General features: G+C 47.3%; 1 protein-coding gene across 1 annotated transcript in view; it reads right to left on the reverse strand.

Moving 5' to 3' along the window:
- Positions 1-14,814, reverse strand: part of LOC146869187 (DNA topoisomerase 2-alpha-like) — a 139,905-nt gene that overhangs the window by 69,661 nt on the left and 55,430 nt on the right. The window contains exons 23-25 of the mRNA XM_085642789.1: positions 1,679-1,879; positions 1,052-1,247; positions 402-493 (exon numbers count right to left, since the gene is read on the reverse strand). Coding sequence (XP_085498915.1) covers positions 402-493; positions 1,052-1,247; positions 1,679-1,879 — 489 coding nt within the window. The remainder of the gene's footprint in view (positions 1-401; positions 494-1,051; positions 1,248-1,678; positions 1,880-14,814) is intronic.

A 14,814-nucleotide genomic window follows, 5' to 3' on the forward strand; every position in this document is an offset into this window, starting at 1 on the left:
TGCTTTGTGGACCACAAGTTAACCACGTGTGAAAATACTTCAGGCCTCCATTGAAGGATCTAGAAAATAGTGGTGGAGGAACGTCACAGGCCCAAAGTTCAGCTTTTGAAGAGTCTAATGATAAGCATCAGGACCAATCTATGATGGCTGATATGCGCATACAAAACAGAAAATGAAGTGCAGTGGCCAGGATATAAGGGGTGCATAACAGGCATCACATACAACCAGGACCATTCTGACCATTGGACAATTTTGATCCCACTCCTTAGCACAACTGAGACATACAACAGGGATCTAGCACTGGGAGAGCGGAGTCCTCTGCTTTGTCTTTTCCTCCGCTTGAGTTTTGATTCAACTCGGATGTGTGATATCTTTTTTGTCTCAGCCACAGACCATCATACCTTTTCTTGAGCTTGTTTCCATGTCTTCACTGGATCAGAATCATAACCTCGGTCCACCAGCAACTGGATAAGCTCTCTCTTTGGTTTATTTTCTGCAAGAAATAAAAAATCATCCAGTCGGCATGGTTATAAAAGGCTTACCAGCTAAACGTCCGAATACAGTTATCTACAAGCAAAATAGACAATAGACTGCACAGCTATATCAAGTCTAAAAATTACAAGACCAATAGCTTGATTCACACTCATCTTATAAAAGTGCCAAGAAAACCTACATCACTTCAGAGTAAGATATGTCTGTATATATGTTAATCTTTACTATAATCCTCTTCAGTCCAGAGTGTCAGTGGTGAGGACTGTCCTATACTGAAAAACCTATAACACTAGTCCTCCGGTATGAACTAAATGTAACCAGCCTCAAAGGAGGACATTTCTACAGGTTATTTCTAGATCTTCTGCTGGCGCAGTTTGGTTTTGTAGCACCCAGTGCCAGACAGAGTGGGACACAATGTTTTATGTTTACAGGGACAATTTCAAAACAAATCAGCAGAGACTAAAATGTAATACAGAGCATAAGAAATTAAACTTTCACACTACAATCCTACTCGAGACAAAGGGTTTGAGAAGTGTAGTCTACCTTTCTGTTTGCTTACCAATTATGATCTTGCCCTCGATTTTCTCCAGAATAAAGCGAGCCTGGTTGGTGAGCCTGGACGCCTCTGCGGTCAGCATTCCCACCTGCCACTCTTTCCTAAGTCCATAGTACTGCAGTCGCAGCTCATAAAACTCCTTCAGAATTTCCATCACGCTCTCATATTTTTTAAGGCAGCCAACATGGTCAAAAAGCACCTGCGAAGAAGGACGTCTTGTTGAAGCAATGCCAAAGTGCCACAAGACGACTCCGTATTTTGTGGACAGTACCAACCCATCACACATCTACATAATGATAGCTTTCGCCTAGGTTATATAAAAGAAAAAATCTAAACTCCCCAACTTGGACTAATTTCTCAAGCATAACAACCTCTATGTTGCATCCAAGCAATGTGTTGAATACTCAGTCACCATTAAAGGCTGCATTCGTGACAGACTCCTGCTGCAATTTAAACAGCCTACGTTTTTATAAAAATAAATAACTAGCTCGACCAAGGGAAGGTTTTCAGCTCAAAATAAAGGAAATTTGTATCAAAAAGAAAAACATGCTTCAGGAATCAAATCTACAACCCATTCAGTTAAGTGTGCAGATTCACAAAATAAGTGACATTTGCATAGCTGAAGCGTACCATGGAGTTACACGTAAGCGGGCTTTGTAGCTTGAAAACCTTGTGCAGCCCAGCAGCCTCTGCCTCAGCCAACTTCTGCTCGGTCATAGTAATCACGAAGCGCACAGTGGTGTCCGTGTGATACTCTCTGTAGTCCTGAATGAGAGGCGGGCTCTTGTCGGTCCCATTCATCATGGGCTCCAGCACCTGTTCTTTGTAAGCCTGGGTAGAGGAAGGGAAGACAGATGTGTGACACCCAGGTACTTATGAACCTGCTTTCTAGTGTCATTGGAGGTCAAGTCAAACCACAGTCAATAGATTTCAATGCAAATCTTTACACATTGCATTTTAGCACTATAGCTTAAAGCAGAGGTCTTCAAACTTTTGGATGCCGAGACCCCCCCTGTCAACATTTTGAGGCGTAAGGACCCCCTCTTGACAAAAATGTCTAAACCTGTTGACTAAATTGCGTGGGATGAAAATGTAAATGAGGTTATGTGATGCCGCGTATTTTGGGATAGCATTGCTTCATTATTTTGATATTTGTTACACACAGTAACGCTGAGGAAAGATTTCACCCAATCAGTACCCATTTATAACCAAAATACAGCAATTATCATCAGAAAGATTTCAAGTCAACCTTTGTGAAGGGCCTTCCACTCTGCAGCAATACATGCTGCCACATTAGAAGCTCACCTGGCCCTGACCGGAAGAAGCAGGGGTCCTTTAAAACCCTGGCGGTTTTGTGTAGAGTTAAGCCTTTTACCCATGCAGCTTTCCTCTCACCCCCTCCCTTCCATCCCTCTCTCCTCTCCTAACCCCGGATCCCTCTCTCACTTTGCAGGTCATTTTCTTTCACCCCTTTTTACAACTTCTGAACTCTCCCCATTCAACCTCTCACTTCACCTTTAATCACCTCTTGCCATTCTGTCCTTTCACTGCCCTCATCTCTAGCAGTCTCTCACATTTATCTCATGGCCTCTCTGGCCCCGTCACCTCCCGTGCCCCTCAGCACTTCTCATTCACCTCGTCTCTTCATTCAAATTTTTGTCTATTTGTATCTTACACCTCTCCAGTCCCCCCATTCCTCTTTCACATCTCCCCTTTGTTCTAACAGAAGCCCTCACCTTTGGATCACACTCACTTCTTGCGTGTCCACACTTCTCTTCGGCAATTCACATTTCTCCTCATCCCTGACCTCTTCAATCAAATTCTCTCACTCCCTTGCTGTCCTCTCTCATTTTGGGTGCGGATGCAAGTTCAGAATGGGATGAATGAATGTATGATTACTGATGGGCTTGTTTGAGTGAGTTGCATATTGAGTAGTGAGGGGGACAGGTGAGTGAAGTGTCACATGAGTGCAGGATGAGTAGTGTACTCGTGTGACTGCAGGTTGAGGTATAGTGTGAGCAGGACAAGTGCATTTTGAGAGCAGAGTGACCCCCTTTGCATCACTCCACGGCCCCCCTGGGGGTCGCGCCCCACAGTTTGAAGACCCCAGGCTTAAATGCAGGGGACAGAATTGACTCTTTGCACTCTATCCCATTACTTTCAAATGGACCATTTCATTGCTACTTAAACTGAAGAAAAGATGCTGCATGTTCCACAAATGACATTTGGTGCTTATCCTCATCTACATTGAAAAGTTTAGAGCACATTAATCAACTTGGCTTCCAAGTACCAGTGTTCCAAAAAAATATAAATAGAGTCCAGACTTAAAATTCAAACACTGCTCTCCACCAGAAGTGGAATCCTTGTAAGAAAGTACTACATACTGAGCCCTGTACCAACATGTACAGGCAGCTAACCGTGCTAGACGCATGGGTCCAGACCATATGCACTTTTTGCCCACTTCATCTCATCGGTGCTAGGAGTCAGACAGCCCTGCCACAACACGTTGGAAGTTTGTGACGCATTCTACAGACACAGCACAAGCTGGCTACATCAGAAGCTCTAGGGTACTTTGTAGTAATCACGCAGTCAGGATTGTGATGAACAGGTTTATTAAGGCTACACAGAGGAGAGAAGGTAACCACCAACTCCCACAGCAACTCCAGCTCAACTGAATCCACAGCACAGTTACTAGGAGCTATAGAACATTTAGACTAGAAAGGAACACTGGCAACATAGCTAAAGCAAAGTGAACAAACACACCAAGTATAACATATCTTCCTCCTTTCCAAAGCAAAAAACCACAAAAAACAAAAATTCAAAAATACAATCAAGATCTATATCTAGCAGGTTTAACTATTGGTCAGAAACTTCATCCGACGATGGTTTGATCTGAGCAAGGTGGTTCATAAGTTTGACAAAAGGAGACGGAGACCTTGGTACAAACCTTTACAACCCTATTGAGGTTCCACTAATGTCCTCCTGAGACTAACAGCATTCCCAACAATCCTAACTTTAATCGACTCACTGAATTTACAAACACCTTTCCTAGTATGCACAGGGGATTTGATTCTGACCATATCCCCCACCACAAGGGGAACAACTTTAGCAGCTTTCTTAATGTCAACCCATTCCTTTTGTTTGACCTGAGAATCAGTCATGTTTTCCAAAACAGTAGATATCAATCTGGAGACATCTGATTCAGACTTTACCCACTTAGCCATCCTGCCAGGCCTGAAATTGGCACTGGCCTTTCTTCCTCTGACCAACTCAAAAGGACAGACTTTGGTGGTGGAGTGGGGTGTTGTCCTATAGAACCAAACTAAACTGTCCAAAGCCTTCTGAACATGTTTACCCACTCTCGCCCACCTGATGCACTCCCCAATCACTCAATACATTCTCTCTACAAGTCCATTTGACTGGGGGTGATATAAAGAAGTCTTACAATGCTTAACTCCTGATTCCCACGCACAAGTTACTACTTGTGTAAAAATATATCTGTAAGAGACATTAGTTAGTGATAGATTCCTTACCGTAGAATATCCCCAGGCGTCAGACTGGATCCGGAAAGTCTGCACGTCAGTAGGTGGCGTCGTGCAGCACCGCTTCTGTCACTGGCGTCGTAGGCGCCGAGATGACATCACGGAGACTACTTAGGCGCCACCTATGCGCGCTGTCAGTTCTGTACACTACTTTCCACGCCAGGAACGCAGAGCCATGCAAGAAACTGACTACTGGTGCCATGAAACTAGGGCCCTGAAAGGGGATGACCTTAACCCTAGAAATCAGTTCGCAGAACGGGGAGGATGGGTGGGGCGGTAAGGAATCTATCACTAACTAATGTCTTACAGATATATCGTTACACAAGTAGTAACTTGTGTATCTGAAAGAGACACGTTAGTGATATACTTTACCTTAGAATAGATACCCCAGCAATACCAACCCCGGTGGTGGGTCTGCTAATAGATTACAACAGAAAGTCACGGAGAACAGAACGGCCAAAGAAGCCGTCTCTCCGGACCGGACTGTCAAGGCAGTAATGCACGGTAAACGTGTGCAGCGAGGCTCACATAGCTGCCTGACTTGCAAGGGGAAGCCACGTCCCAAGGCAGTAGTGGCTGTCGTTGCCCTGGTAGAATGGGCACGTAGCCCCACAGGAGGCTCCATCTTAGCCAACGAGTAACAGGCCTTGATGCAGAGAACGACCCATCGAGAGAGGGTCCGCTTATGCACAGCCCGACCTTTTTTAGCGCCCACGTAGCCAAAGAGCTAGTCATCCACCCAGAACTATTGTGTGCGCTGCAGGTAGAACGAGAGCGCACGTTTTGGGTCCAGACGGTGGAGCCTCTCTTCCTCTTTTGAAGGATGCGGAGGTTGAAAGAAGGTGGGCATAGTGATGGTCTGCCCGATGTGGAAGGGCATGACCACCTTTGGCAAAAAAGAAGGACGGGTCCTTAAAACCACCTAGTCCGAATGAACAGAAAGGAAAGGAGGTTTGAAAGAAAGAGCCTGGAGATCACACTCTTCTGGCAGAGGTGATGGCTACAAGGAAAGCCGTCTTGAGATTGAGAAGACGCAAAGGACAGGTATGAAGGGGCTCGAAGGGAGCGCACATCAGATATGTCATGACCAGGTTGAAGTCCCATTAGGGCATTATGAACGGCACAGGAGGAAACGCGTGCTTAATGCGTTGAGGAAACGGTTAACAACCGGGGACTTAAGAGACAGCTGATCTGGAAGCTGTAAAAAGGCAGAGATGGCCGAAAGATAACCTTTGAGAGTGCCCAGAGCAGAGCCCTGCTGTGAATACCAACTATCTTGGTGTCTCACGTTTGAGCAATTTCCCTCCATAAACATAACTTCCATTTCTTTACTACAGTTGTTTTAAATATAAACATCGTTTTTTGTAAATGTTCTTGCCACTTTCCCGACTTCTCTTTCTATGGAGTGAGGCAGTGTGCCGGGGATAAGATGGCGCCCGACCACGCCCACATATACGTCACTGCGTACTTTGACGGTGGTCAGTGTCCCGGAAGGCTAGATACAAAATAGTAGCGCTGCCAGCCCAATCCTATTCCGGAAGCGGGGGAGCCCTGGTATGAGGAGATCCTGCCCTCTACCTAACTGGTGAGTGTTTTCCATCCCCAGGTACCGTCCTCCCGTTGATTCACAGTACGGACATCCTTAGCGAGGCTTGGTTTAATCTGCTCACCTCGGAGCTTGGGTTCCGTTCATCGCTTTAATCATACCCCTCAGTTTCGTTAATGGGTGGTTTCCCTTGGTGAATCTTGATGGGACGTCCACAGTTACGTTCTTAAATTTCATTTAATGTTATTCCACCTTTTTTCTTGTGACACCGCAAGCCCCATACTTGGTACCCTTGCCATTTGTCACATGTAATAACGGACCTCCTTTTGAGATTTAGTTTTCTCTATCTTTACGAGTGCTACGAACTCCAACTTCCAACTGAGCACCTGCATAACCTCAGTCAAGACACTTGTATAGTATTTCTCAATACATGCTCCTTAACAGGTATGGTCTTGACGTTCTGCACTCCTATTTATTTTATTTTTGTTTAGATCGGTTTTAAAGATTTAACAACTCTTTTCTTTGCTTCCCTCCTACTACTGCAGTTGGCTACCTTTTAATATATTGAGCTGACTCCCCCTCCTCCATATTGCACAACCCACTGCCGACTATAGGTAAGACAAGCACGTCACCTTTATTTACCTGATGTATTGTTGCACATTACGGCAGGGATTTTCACTTTATGACTGGGCTGACATCTGGGGTTAATATATGCGCATTTTTCATTACTTTTGAATTTTAATCTCCCTATTTGCTTCTAACCTACAGTAGATCCTCGTCTCAGACCTTTCCTGTGTGATGGGGTCTTTATGTAATAATGTTACTATTATCCCTTTACCACAACCATTAACAATGGGTCTTAGACACTTAATGCTGAAACTATACCTACTTGTAGCTCTCACCTTCTTTGAAGTATACCTCCTTATGTCGCTTTTCTTTGTCCACCTTCCTCACCCCTTCAGTCTCCAAATTTCTGACTTAGGTTGAAAGGTTGGGTGATGTCCCCATCTGGGATTCGCCTTTTTCTTTGATACGCCCTCCCCCCCCCCCCCCCCAACTCTGGAGGCGGAGCCAATCTGACGTACTCTAACCGGATTCGTCATGATACAACATAGGTCCTGAAGAAGTGTTGCTCGATTTTGGAGCCCTTAAGACACGAAACATGTCGACCTGATATACACCAAGCAGCCACCAATGTACCTTAAGCTCCGGAAGGTGGCTGCACTGTTTTTACTGAGACCCAGTTCTAAGACTGAATAAAGAGTTTCTACAGACCTGGAGCCTTTTTTAAATCACTTATCCACGTTATGATACACATAGCACTGATTGCCCATACACATACTTCACATACAGCGTTTTTACAGATCAAAAGAACTCCGCCAAAGTAGCCACCAGGCCCGGACATTGCAGCGCCAGTCCGACGAGGAGCGCCCTATGATTAAGCATGACACCCCTAAAAAGGTGTGTGAGGGCAACATGATCTGAAATTCAGATCTCCCAGCGACAAAGATCCCGTGGCATGCAGTGATAGTGTCCATGCCATATATGCTATAAAAGAGGAACTGGTTACCCTTTAAGTATCTTCAGAAGGACTTCAGAAAGAGGAGCAGAAAGGGGATCCACAGCCTTAGCTGTGCACCATGCCACAAACTTGTTACACCTGCAGGCGTATACCGTTTTAGTGGAGGGACGCCTGGCTGCCAGAAAGACATCACAGACTTCGGGAGGAAGATCGAAAGCTGTCAACTGTCGCCGCTCAATCTCCACGCATGGAGGTGGAGGCTGGACAGGTTCGGGTGGAGGACCGTCCTCTGCTGCTGCAACAGAAGATCCTACCGAAGAGGCAGTCGATCAGGGCATCGATCGACATCCAGAGTAGCTCGGAATACCAGTATCTTCGTGCCCAATCCAGAACCACAAGGAGGCCCGGCCGCGCCGAATCTTCTTCGGCACTCGGGGCAGAAGTGGTATAGGCGGAAAGGCGTACGATAGACCGCAACTCCACTCGCAACGAAAAGCGTCGCCGAGCGCTGCCTTGGAAATTCCAACGCGCTGAACTGATGACATTGCGCGTTCTCTTCGGTGGCGAATAGATCTAACCAAGGCTCTCCCCACTGCTGAAAGAGACCTTGCACCACGTCCGAGTGCAGACGCCATTCGTGACCCATCAAGCACCAGCGGCTGAGTTCATCCGCCCTGGCGTTCAGAGAATCTGCCAGGTGTTGAACCACCAAGGTAATGCCTTGACGTTCCAGCCATGTCCACAGGCACAGACCCTCCTGACATAGCGTCCACTAACCCACCCCGCCCAGTTTGTTGCAATACCACATGGTGGTGGTGTTGTCCATGAACACCTGCACCACACTTCGCCGGACAGAGGGAAGAAATGCTTTCAGTGCAAGCCGGATCGCCCGCAGCTTGATATGGAGCCGGGACTCTGCCGGAGACCAGAGTCCTCTGATCTCCCCCTCTTTAAAGTGGCCTCCTCATCCCAGGAGGGACGCATCCGTCACCGCTATGTGCTCCGGTTTGGGAAGGGAGAGGGATCTGCCATTGACCCAATCGCGATTTGTGAGCAACCACTGCAATTGTTGTGAAGTGCCCTCCGAGATCTGGACATGATCAGACAGGTTGCCCTGATGCTGCGCCCACTGGAACTTCAGGTCCCACTGCAGAGCCCGCATATGCCATCTGGCATGTGGCACCAGCAGGATGCAGGAGGCCATCAGGCCCAGGAGCCGGAGGGTCATCCTGACTGAAACCCGGGATAGAGTCTAAAAGATCGGAATCATAGCCTGAATATCCCGGACTCGCTGCTCGGGAGGATAAACCCCGAAACAGTGTTAAATCCAGAACGGCTCCGATGAAGGGGTGCTTCTGAGAGGGACTCAGGTGCGACTTCGGCACGTTGATGGAGAACCCCAGCAAATGGAGGTCGGCCGTAGTCTGAAGGTGGTTGACGACTGCCTGGGGCGAGCCCGCCTTCAGCAACCAGTCGTCGAGGTAAGGGAAGACCAACACCCCTGACCTGCACAGGTGAGCTGCGACAACCGCCATCACCTTCGTGAATACCAGAGGGGCGCTGGTAAGGCAGAAGGGGAACACGGCAAACTGAAAACGCTCCCGGCCTACCGTAAACCGCAGGCAACGCCGGTGGGCCGGCAGGAGGGGGGATGTGAAAATAAGCATCCTGAAAGTCCAACGCTACCATCCAGTCTCCAGGGTCGAGGGCAGCCAAAACCTGAGCCAGAGTCAGCATTTTGAACTTCTCCTTCCGGAGGATGCGGTTGACGTTCCGGAGGTCCAAGATGGGACGCAGACCCCCCCCTTTGTCCTTCTTGGGGACCAGAAAGTAGTGGGAACAACAACCACTCCCTACTTCCCGCCCAGGAACGCACTTGATGGGCCCCCATGGCCAAGAGGGCCGTGACTTCGTGCTGGAGGAGTACCAAGTGGTCCCCCCGATATGCGGTGGCACCGAGGTGGCATGGCTGGAGGGGAGGACTGAAGGGAAAGGGAGTAACCCCAGCGGATGATCTGCAACACCCACTTGTCAGATGTGATATCGCACCAGTGGGGGAGGTGGTGACTGATCTTGCGACCCACCGGCTTGGGGTGCTCCACAAAGAACAGTTTAGGAAGGTTTGGAGGTAGAAGCAGCGGAGGTGGACTGACCCCCACGCTGATTCCCAGACCCGCCCCTGCGGAATCAGAGTCCGCGCTGAGGCTGGTTCTGCACAGGCTTGCTGAAGGAACGTGCCTGGGCACCCCTGCCATGGCCACGAAAGGAACGAAAACCAGGAGTGGCTGGGATCTTTGTGGAAAGGCCCAAGGACTTGGCCGTGGCCCGCGAGTCCTTAAAACGTTCCAGCGCATTTTCGGCCTTATCACCAAACAGACGAGTGCCATCAAAGGGCATGTCCACGAGCGAGTTCTGGACATCAGGCAAGAACCCGCTGGATCTCAACCAGGCGTGGCGTTGAAGCGCTACAGTCGTAGAAATCGCCCTGCCCAGTGAGTCAGCGGTGTCCAAACCCCACCGAATGGTGAACTTAGCCGCATCCTTACCCTCAGCAACTGCTTGAGACAGCACACTGTGGACGTCCTCAGGACACTGAGGCAAGACCTGAGCAACCGTATCCCACACCGCGTGGTAATAGCGGCCCAATAAGCAGGCGGCAGAGCTGCAGAAGAACATACGGCGTCGGAAACTGCGCCGGCCGGGGCCAAGCCAGCACTGTGTCCCAATGCGGATCCCTGGTAGGAACAAAATGGTCCTGGAACCGGGTCAGGGGCGGGACAAACTGCACCCATTGCGGCGCCTGTGGCAGAGCCGAGGGTGGCGCTGTTGTCAGAGCCGGCAGCGCTGGACCTCATGGCGCCGGGGCTGGAGCCAACGGCGCAGAATCCTGTGGGGCCAAAGCCACCAACGGCCCAACAGGATCTGGACACGGGACCGTGGGGGCGCCGGCAGGAGCCAGAGACCTAAAAAGGCGGTCCATGGTGGCAAGAAATTCTTGCACCTGTTCGGGAGTCGCCGTAGGACGAAGGCGGGTAGGCCTCGGGACTCCCAGGCTCGGAGAGCGAACACACTTCGACTTTTTATGTCGTCGCTTACCAGAATCCGAGGGCGAAGACATGGAGCCAGAGGAGGGACTGCGGCCCCGCGAGCGTTCCCGGGAACGGTCCCTGGACCTGGAACGGTGCTGGGACAAGTGCCGGACCTCCAGCAGCTTCCGGCGCCGCTCCCTTAAGGCCTTCGGGGCCATGGCCCGACAGGACCGGGAGTCGCGGTCGGTCTCCAGGAAGTAGGGGCAAACATCGTGGGGGTCCGCCACCGACATATTGCGACAGCAGGCCCCACAAGACTTAAATCCAGGCATCCCTACGTGCAGCAAAGAGAAAAGGGAGACAAAGTCTCAAAAGTGTAGTCAAAAAGTGATCCGGTACGTGCTCTAACCGGATCTGCGCTTGTCTGGCGCAGAAAAAGAAAGAATTGACGTCAGCGTGCATGGGTGGTGCCTATGTAGTCTCCGTGACGTCATCTCGGTGCATAAGACGCCAGTGAAAGACGTGGAGCCGCACGATGCCACCTACTGACATGCAGGGGGTACTGCTACGAAAAGACTTTCCAGATCCAGTCTGGCGCCTGGGGATATTCTAAGGTAAGGAAGAAATCTATCACTAACTTTGAAACTCATGACTCACAAATTGCGTGCCATTGTCGGTGACAAGGATTTCAGGACACCCTTCCCTCAACCATACTAGTTTCAAAAATAGAAGAATGGCTTTGGTATTGGCTTATTTGACCATTTTGACCACAGGCCATTTGGACGCGTAGTCCATGAGAACCAAAAACCCCCATGAAGACAGTCATAAGGTCCCATGAGGTCTATTCCAAGCTTCAAATAAACAAAAGAGGGAAGCTAGAAAGTCAAAGGCTTTTAATAAGGGTCACTCGTGTTTATTTAAAAAGAGCCCTCACTCACCAACCTAGTTGGTAACATGCTTTATCATTGGGCCCCCACCAGAGAGGTCGAGTGCCTCTCCGGTGTGCTACAACCCTGGATTACAGCGGAGCAGGGTTTTTTTTGGTGACAAGTGCTAGTGCATGAAGTGAAACTAAAATGGGCTTACTGCTTCCTAAAGAAATTTTTTATTAGGTGGAGTGTAAGGCCAGGTTAAAAATATGTGGTGGATGTTATAGCGGAGTAGATTGGTCAGGCACATCCAAAGTTAAGAAGTCGGGTCAACATGTTTCAGCCTCTGAATGCTAATTGCCAGGCTTTCGTCAGGACCTGAGACCATGGCGGTAAGCACACCCTAAACTATGGCCTCAGAAAGGGACCGGATTACTCATAAGCTCTCTCTAAATCGTCTCTAACACTGAACTGAACCCCATCGACTTGTGGCTCCTTATTTTACAACAATTTTATGTTTGAAATCCTTTATTTTTCCTAAGGTTTTTCAAAAAACTTCAGGAAACTTATCTTTCCAAACTTGACTCTTCTTCGTTTCCAACTAAGACTTGCTCTAAGGCACCTGGCTTAAGTATCATGCCAAAAAGTCCCTGGTGAAACCACCCCAAAATGTTGAGACCCTTGACAGCAACGTATATCTTTCCCTTGATCCTTCTGTCTTTAAACATTAACTCATCTTCAAAAAAACCTACTAGATCAATTTTACGTCCTTCATAGGACACAGGTGACCTATCAGGAGGAGAAAGTTTGTGAACCTTTCCATACTTCAAACAGTTTTTGCGTGATCATAGTTAGCTTAGCCCCAGAGTCAACTAACAGCTTAATAGTGTGAGGGCGCACTCTGTCAACAACAGGATCAATACAGGAGGATGGATCACCCTCAACCACTTCGAGAATAACCAATGGCATGGTCTTCCTCATACGTGACTACAGATATAATCTCAGAGTCAGAATCACCGTCAGATTCAATTGAACAAACTGTTGGTTTCTTAAAATTCCTTTTCTTGAGACAAACTTTCGCAAAGTGCCCCATCTTCTTGCAATAGTTACATATTAGGTCTATAGCAGGACATTTAACAACCCCCCCCCCCCCTCTGATGAAACGAATGACCACATCTCAAACACTTATTACTGTTTCGCTTAACAAAATTAGGACTTTGAGGTTTAGACTTGGATGCAGTGTTGGCTGCACTAGCAGAAAAGTTGGATGAATTAGCATTGGATTTAACATGTTGTTTGGAAGAACTGTTAACATGGACGTTAACGACATCATTAAGTTTTTCATCAAGCTCTTTGAGAGAAACCATGGAAATTTCAATACTTTTGGCCATTTTTATAGTTTATTCTAAAGAGGGATCTGCCACACTCAAAGGTTTGTCAGATATACTTGTCTTTACAATGGCAGACAAACTGATCTCCAATCGATTCCTCAGTGAAATTGCCAAACTTACAATCAGCAGCAAGCTTGCGTAAAGATGAGATGTAAGAATCTACATCTTCAAATTCCGTTTGTTTCTTTTTGAAGAATGTGTCTCAAAACCATGAGGCTCGGTTGTTTGTCGAATCTGTGTTCGAGTTTGAACACGGTTTGCTGATATTCATATAAATCTTGAGATTCTTCTTGTGTTAATGGTGGTAAGTGTTTAAAGATTGACCTTCCTTGAAACACTAATGAATACAGTAGTAAACATTTCTTCCTCTGCAACAAAACGAGAAGCACCAATGGCACCCAAGTACATTTCATAAGCGTTGTGCCAAATTTCCTAACAAATTGAGGGATCTCCTGCAGATTCTAGAAATGCAGGAGGATTCGCAGATTGTAAGGTGCACATTTCTGATGAAGAAATGATAGTTGAACAATAAAGACAGATAAATAAGAGTAAAAATAATAGGAGAAATCAAGATTAGCGGACATGCGAAAAGTTAGTCAAAAAGTAAGTTATAATACCTATAAGAAAACAGCAAATACTACCATGATATACAAGATGTGTATCACTGAAACAATTAGTAATATAGAGGCAGAACACACAATAAAAATGGTGTGTGTATCACCGTATCTTTAGCTCATGCTAGATGGAATAAAAGTGTGTGCATCACCAAAAGAAATTGTAAAACCAGGGTAGAACACACAATTTAAACAAGCATTGGCATAGCCAATAGGTCTCGCTTTTGGGACCTTATAAGTGTTTAGCCATGCAACAGTTGCATAACTAAATACTTAAGGTCCCAAAAGCGAGACCTATTGGCTATGCCAATGCTTGTTTTTTGCTTAGCATTTTCTGGTTTATTATTCAGGGCTTGGGTTGGTGCCCAGGGAACTGTCGAACAGAGAAATAGCGATTTGTCGAAGATGGCAAGGCACCGTGTTTTTAGAGGGAAACTGGGATTATAACTCTGGCCTCTTTGTTTCATAGTCTGCAGGTTACGAGAATCACTGGGCCATATTTTTTCTCTATGAAGCTAATCTGGACTATTCATCAACCACAAACCGATTTTCTTCACAAATTTCAACAGGTCTTTTTAATGCTCGATTCAGGAGTGCTCCTTAATATACCTGAAATGTGCAGACATGGGGTCGTTCTAGGCAGGATTTGCATTAATCTGCAGGTGTTACTTAGATCTTTGAAGTTTGCGCACAACCACACGAGCTGTCCTCACAGAATTGTCTTACTATTGAACTCTAAAGGTGAAGTATTCCCTTGTAATGTTTTACATTGTGGTGGAACGTTCTTATCAGTGAACAATGAAGATTCCATGCTCACTACGAGACAACTTCAAGAGAATACATTCAATGTAGCGCCTGTGTTTGTCTGGTGTGAGTAACGAATATGCTACTTACCAGTATGCATCTGTTCTTGGCATGTAGGGCTGCTGACATTCATATCTGTGCATAGATCGCCGCCTAGTGTTGGGTCCGGATGATTGCATATTGTTGTCCTGGAAGAGTCTTCGAAGTATCACAAGATAGGTGGCTCCTCCCCTGGACTACAGTGCGCATGGGCATCCTCTCCATCCTTAGATTGTTTTTCGCCATTGTGGCAGTGATGGAGTAGATACAGTAAGTGATGACCATGCTATACAGTAATTCTAAGTGCTGCAGCCGCTACAGGCGCCGGGGAGGAGGGTGGGCGATATGAATGTCAGCAGCCCTACATGCCAAGAACAGATGCATACTGGTAAGTAGCATATTCGGTTCGA

The sequence above is a fragment of the Triturus cristatus genome, chromosome 1_1 (genome assembly GCF_964204655.1).
Source record: "Triturus cristatus chromosome 1_1, aTriCri1.1, whole genome shotgun sequence".
Taxonomy (NCBI): domain Eukaryota; kingdom Metazoa; phylum Chordata; class Amphibia; order Caudata; family Salamandridae; genus Triturus; species Triturus cristatus.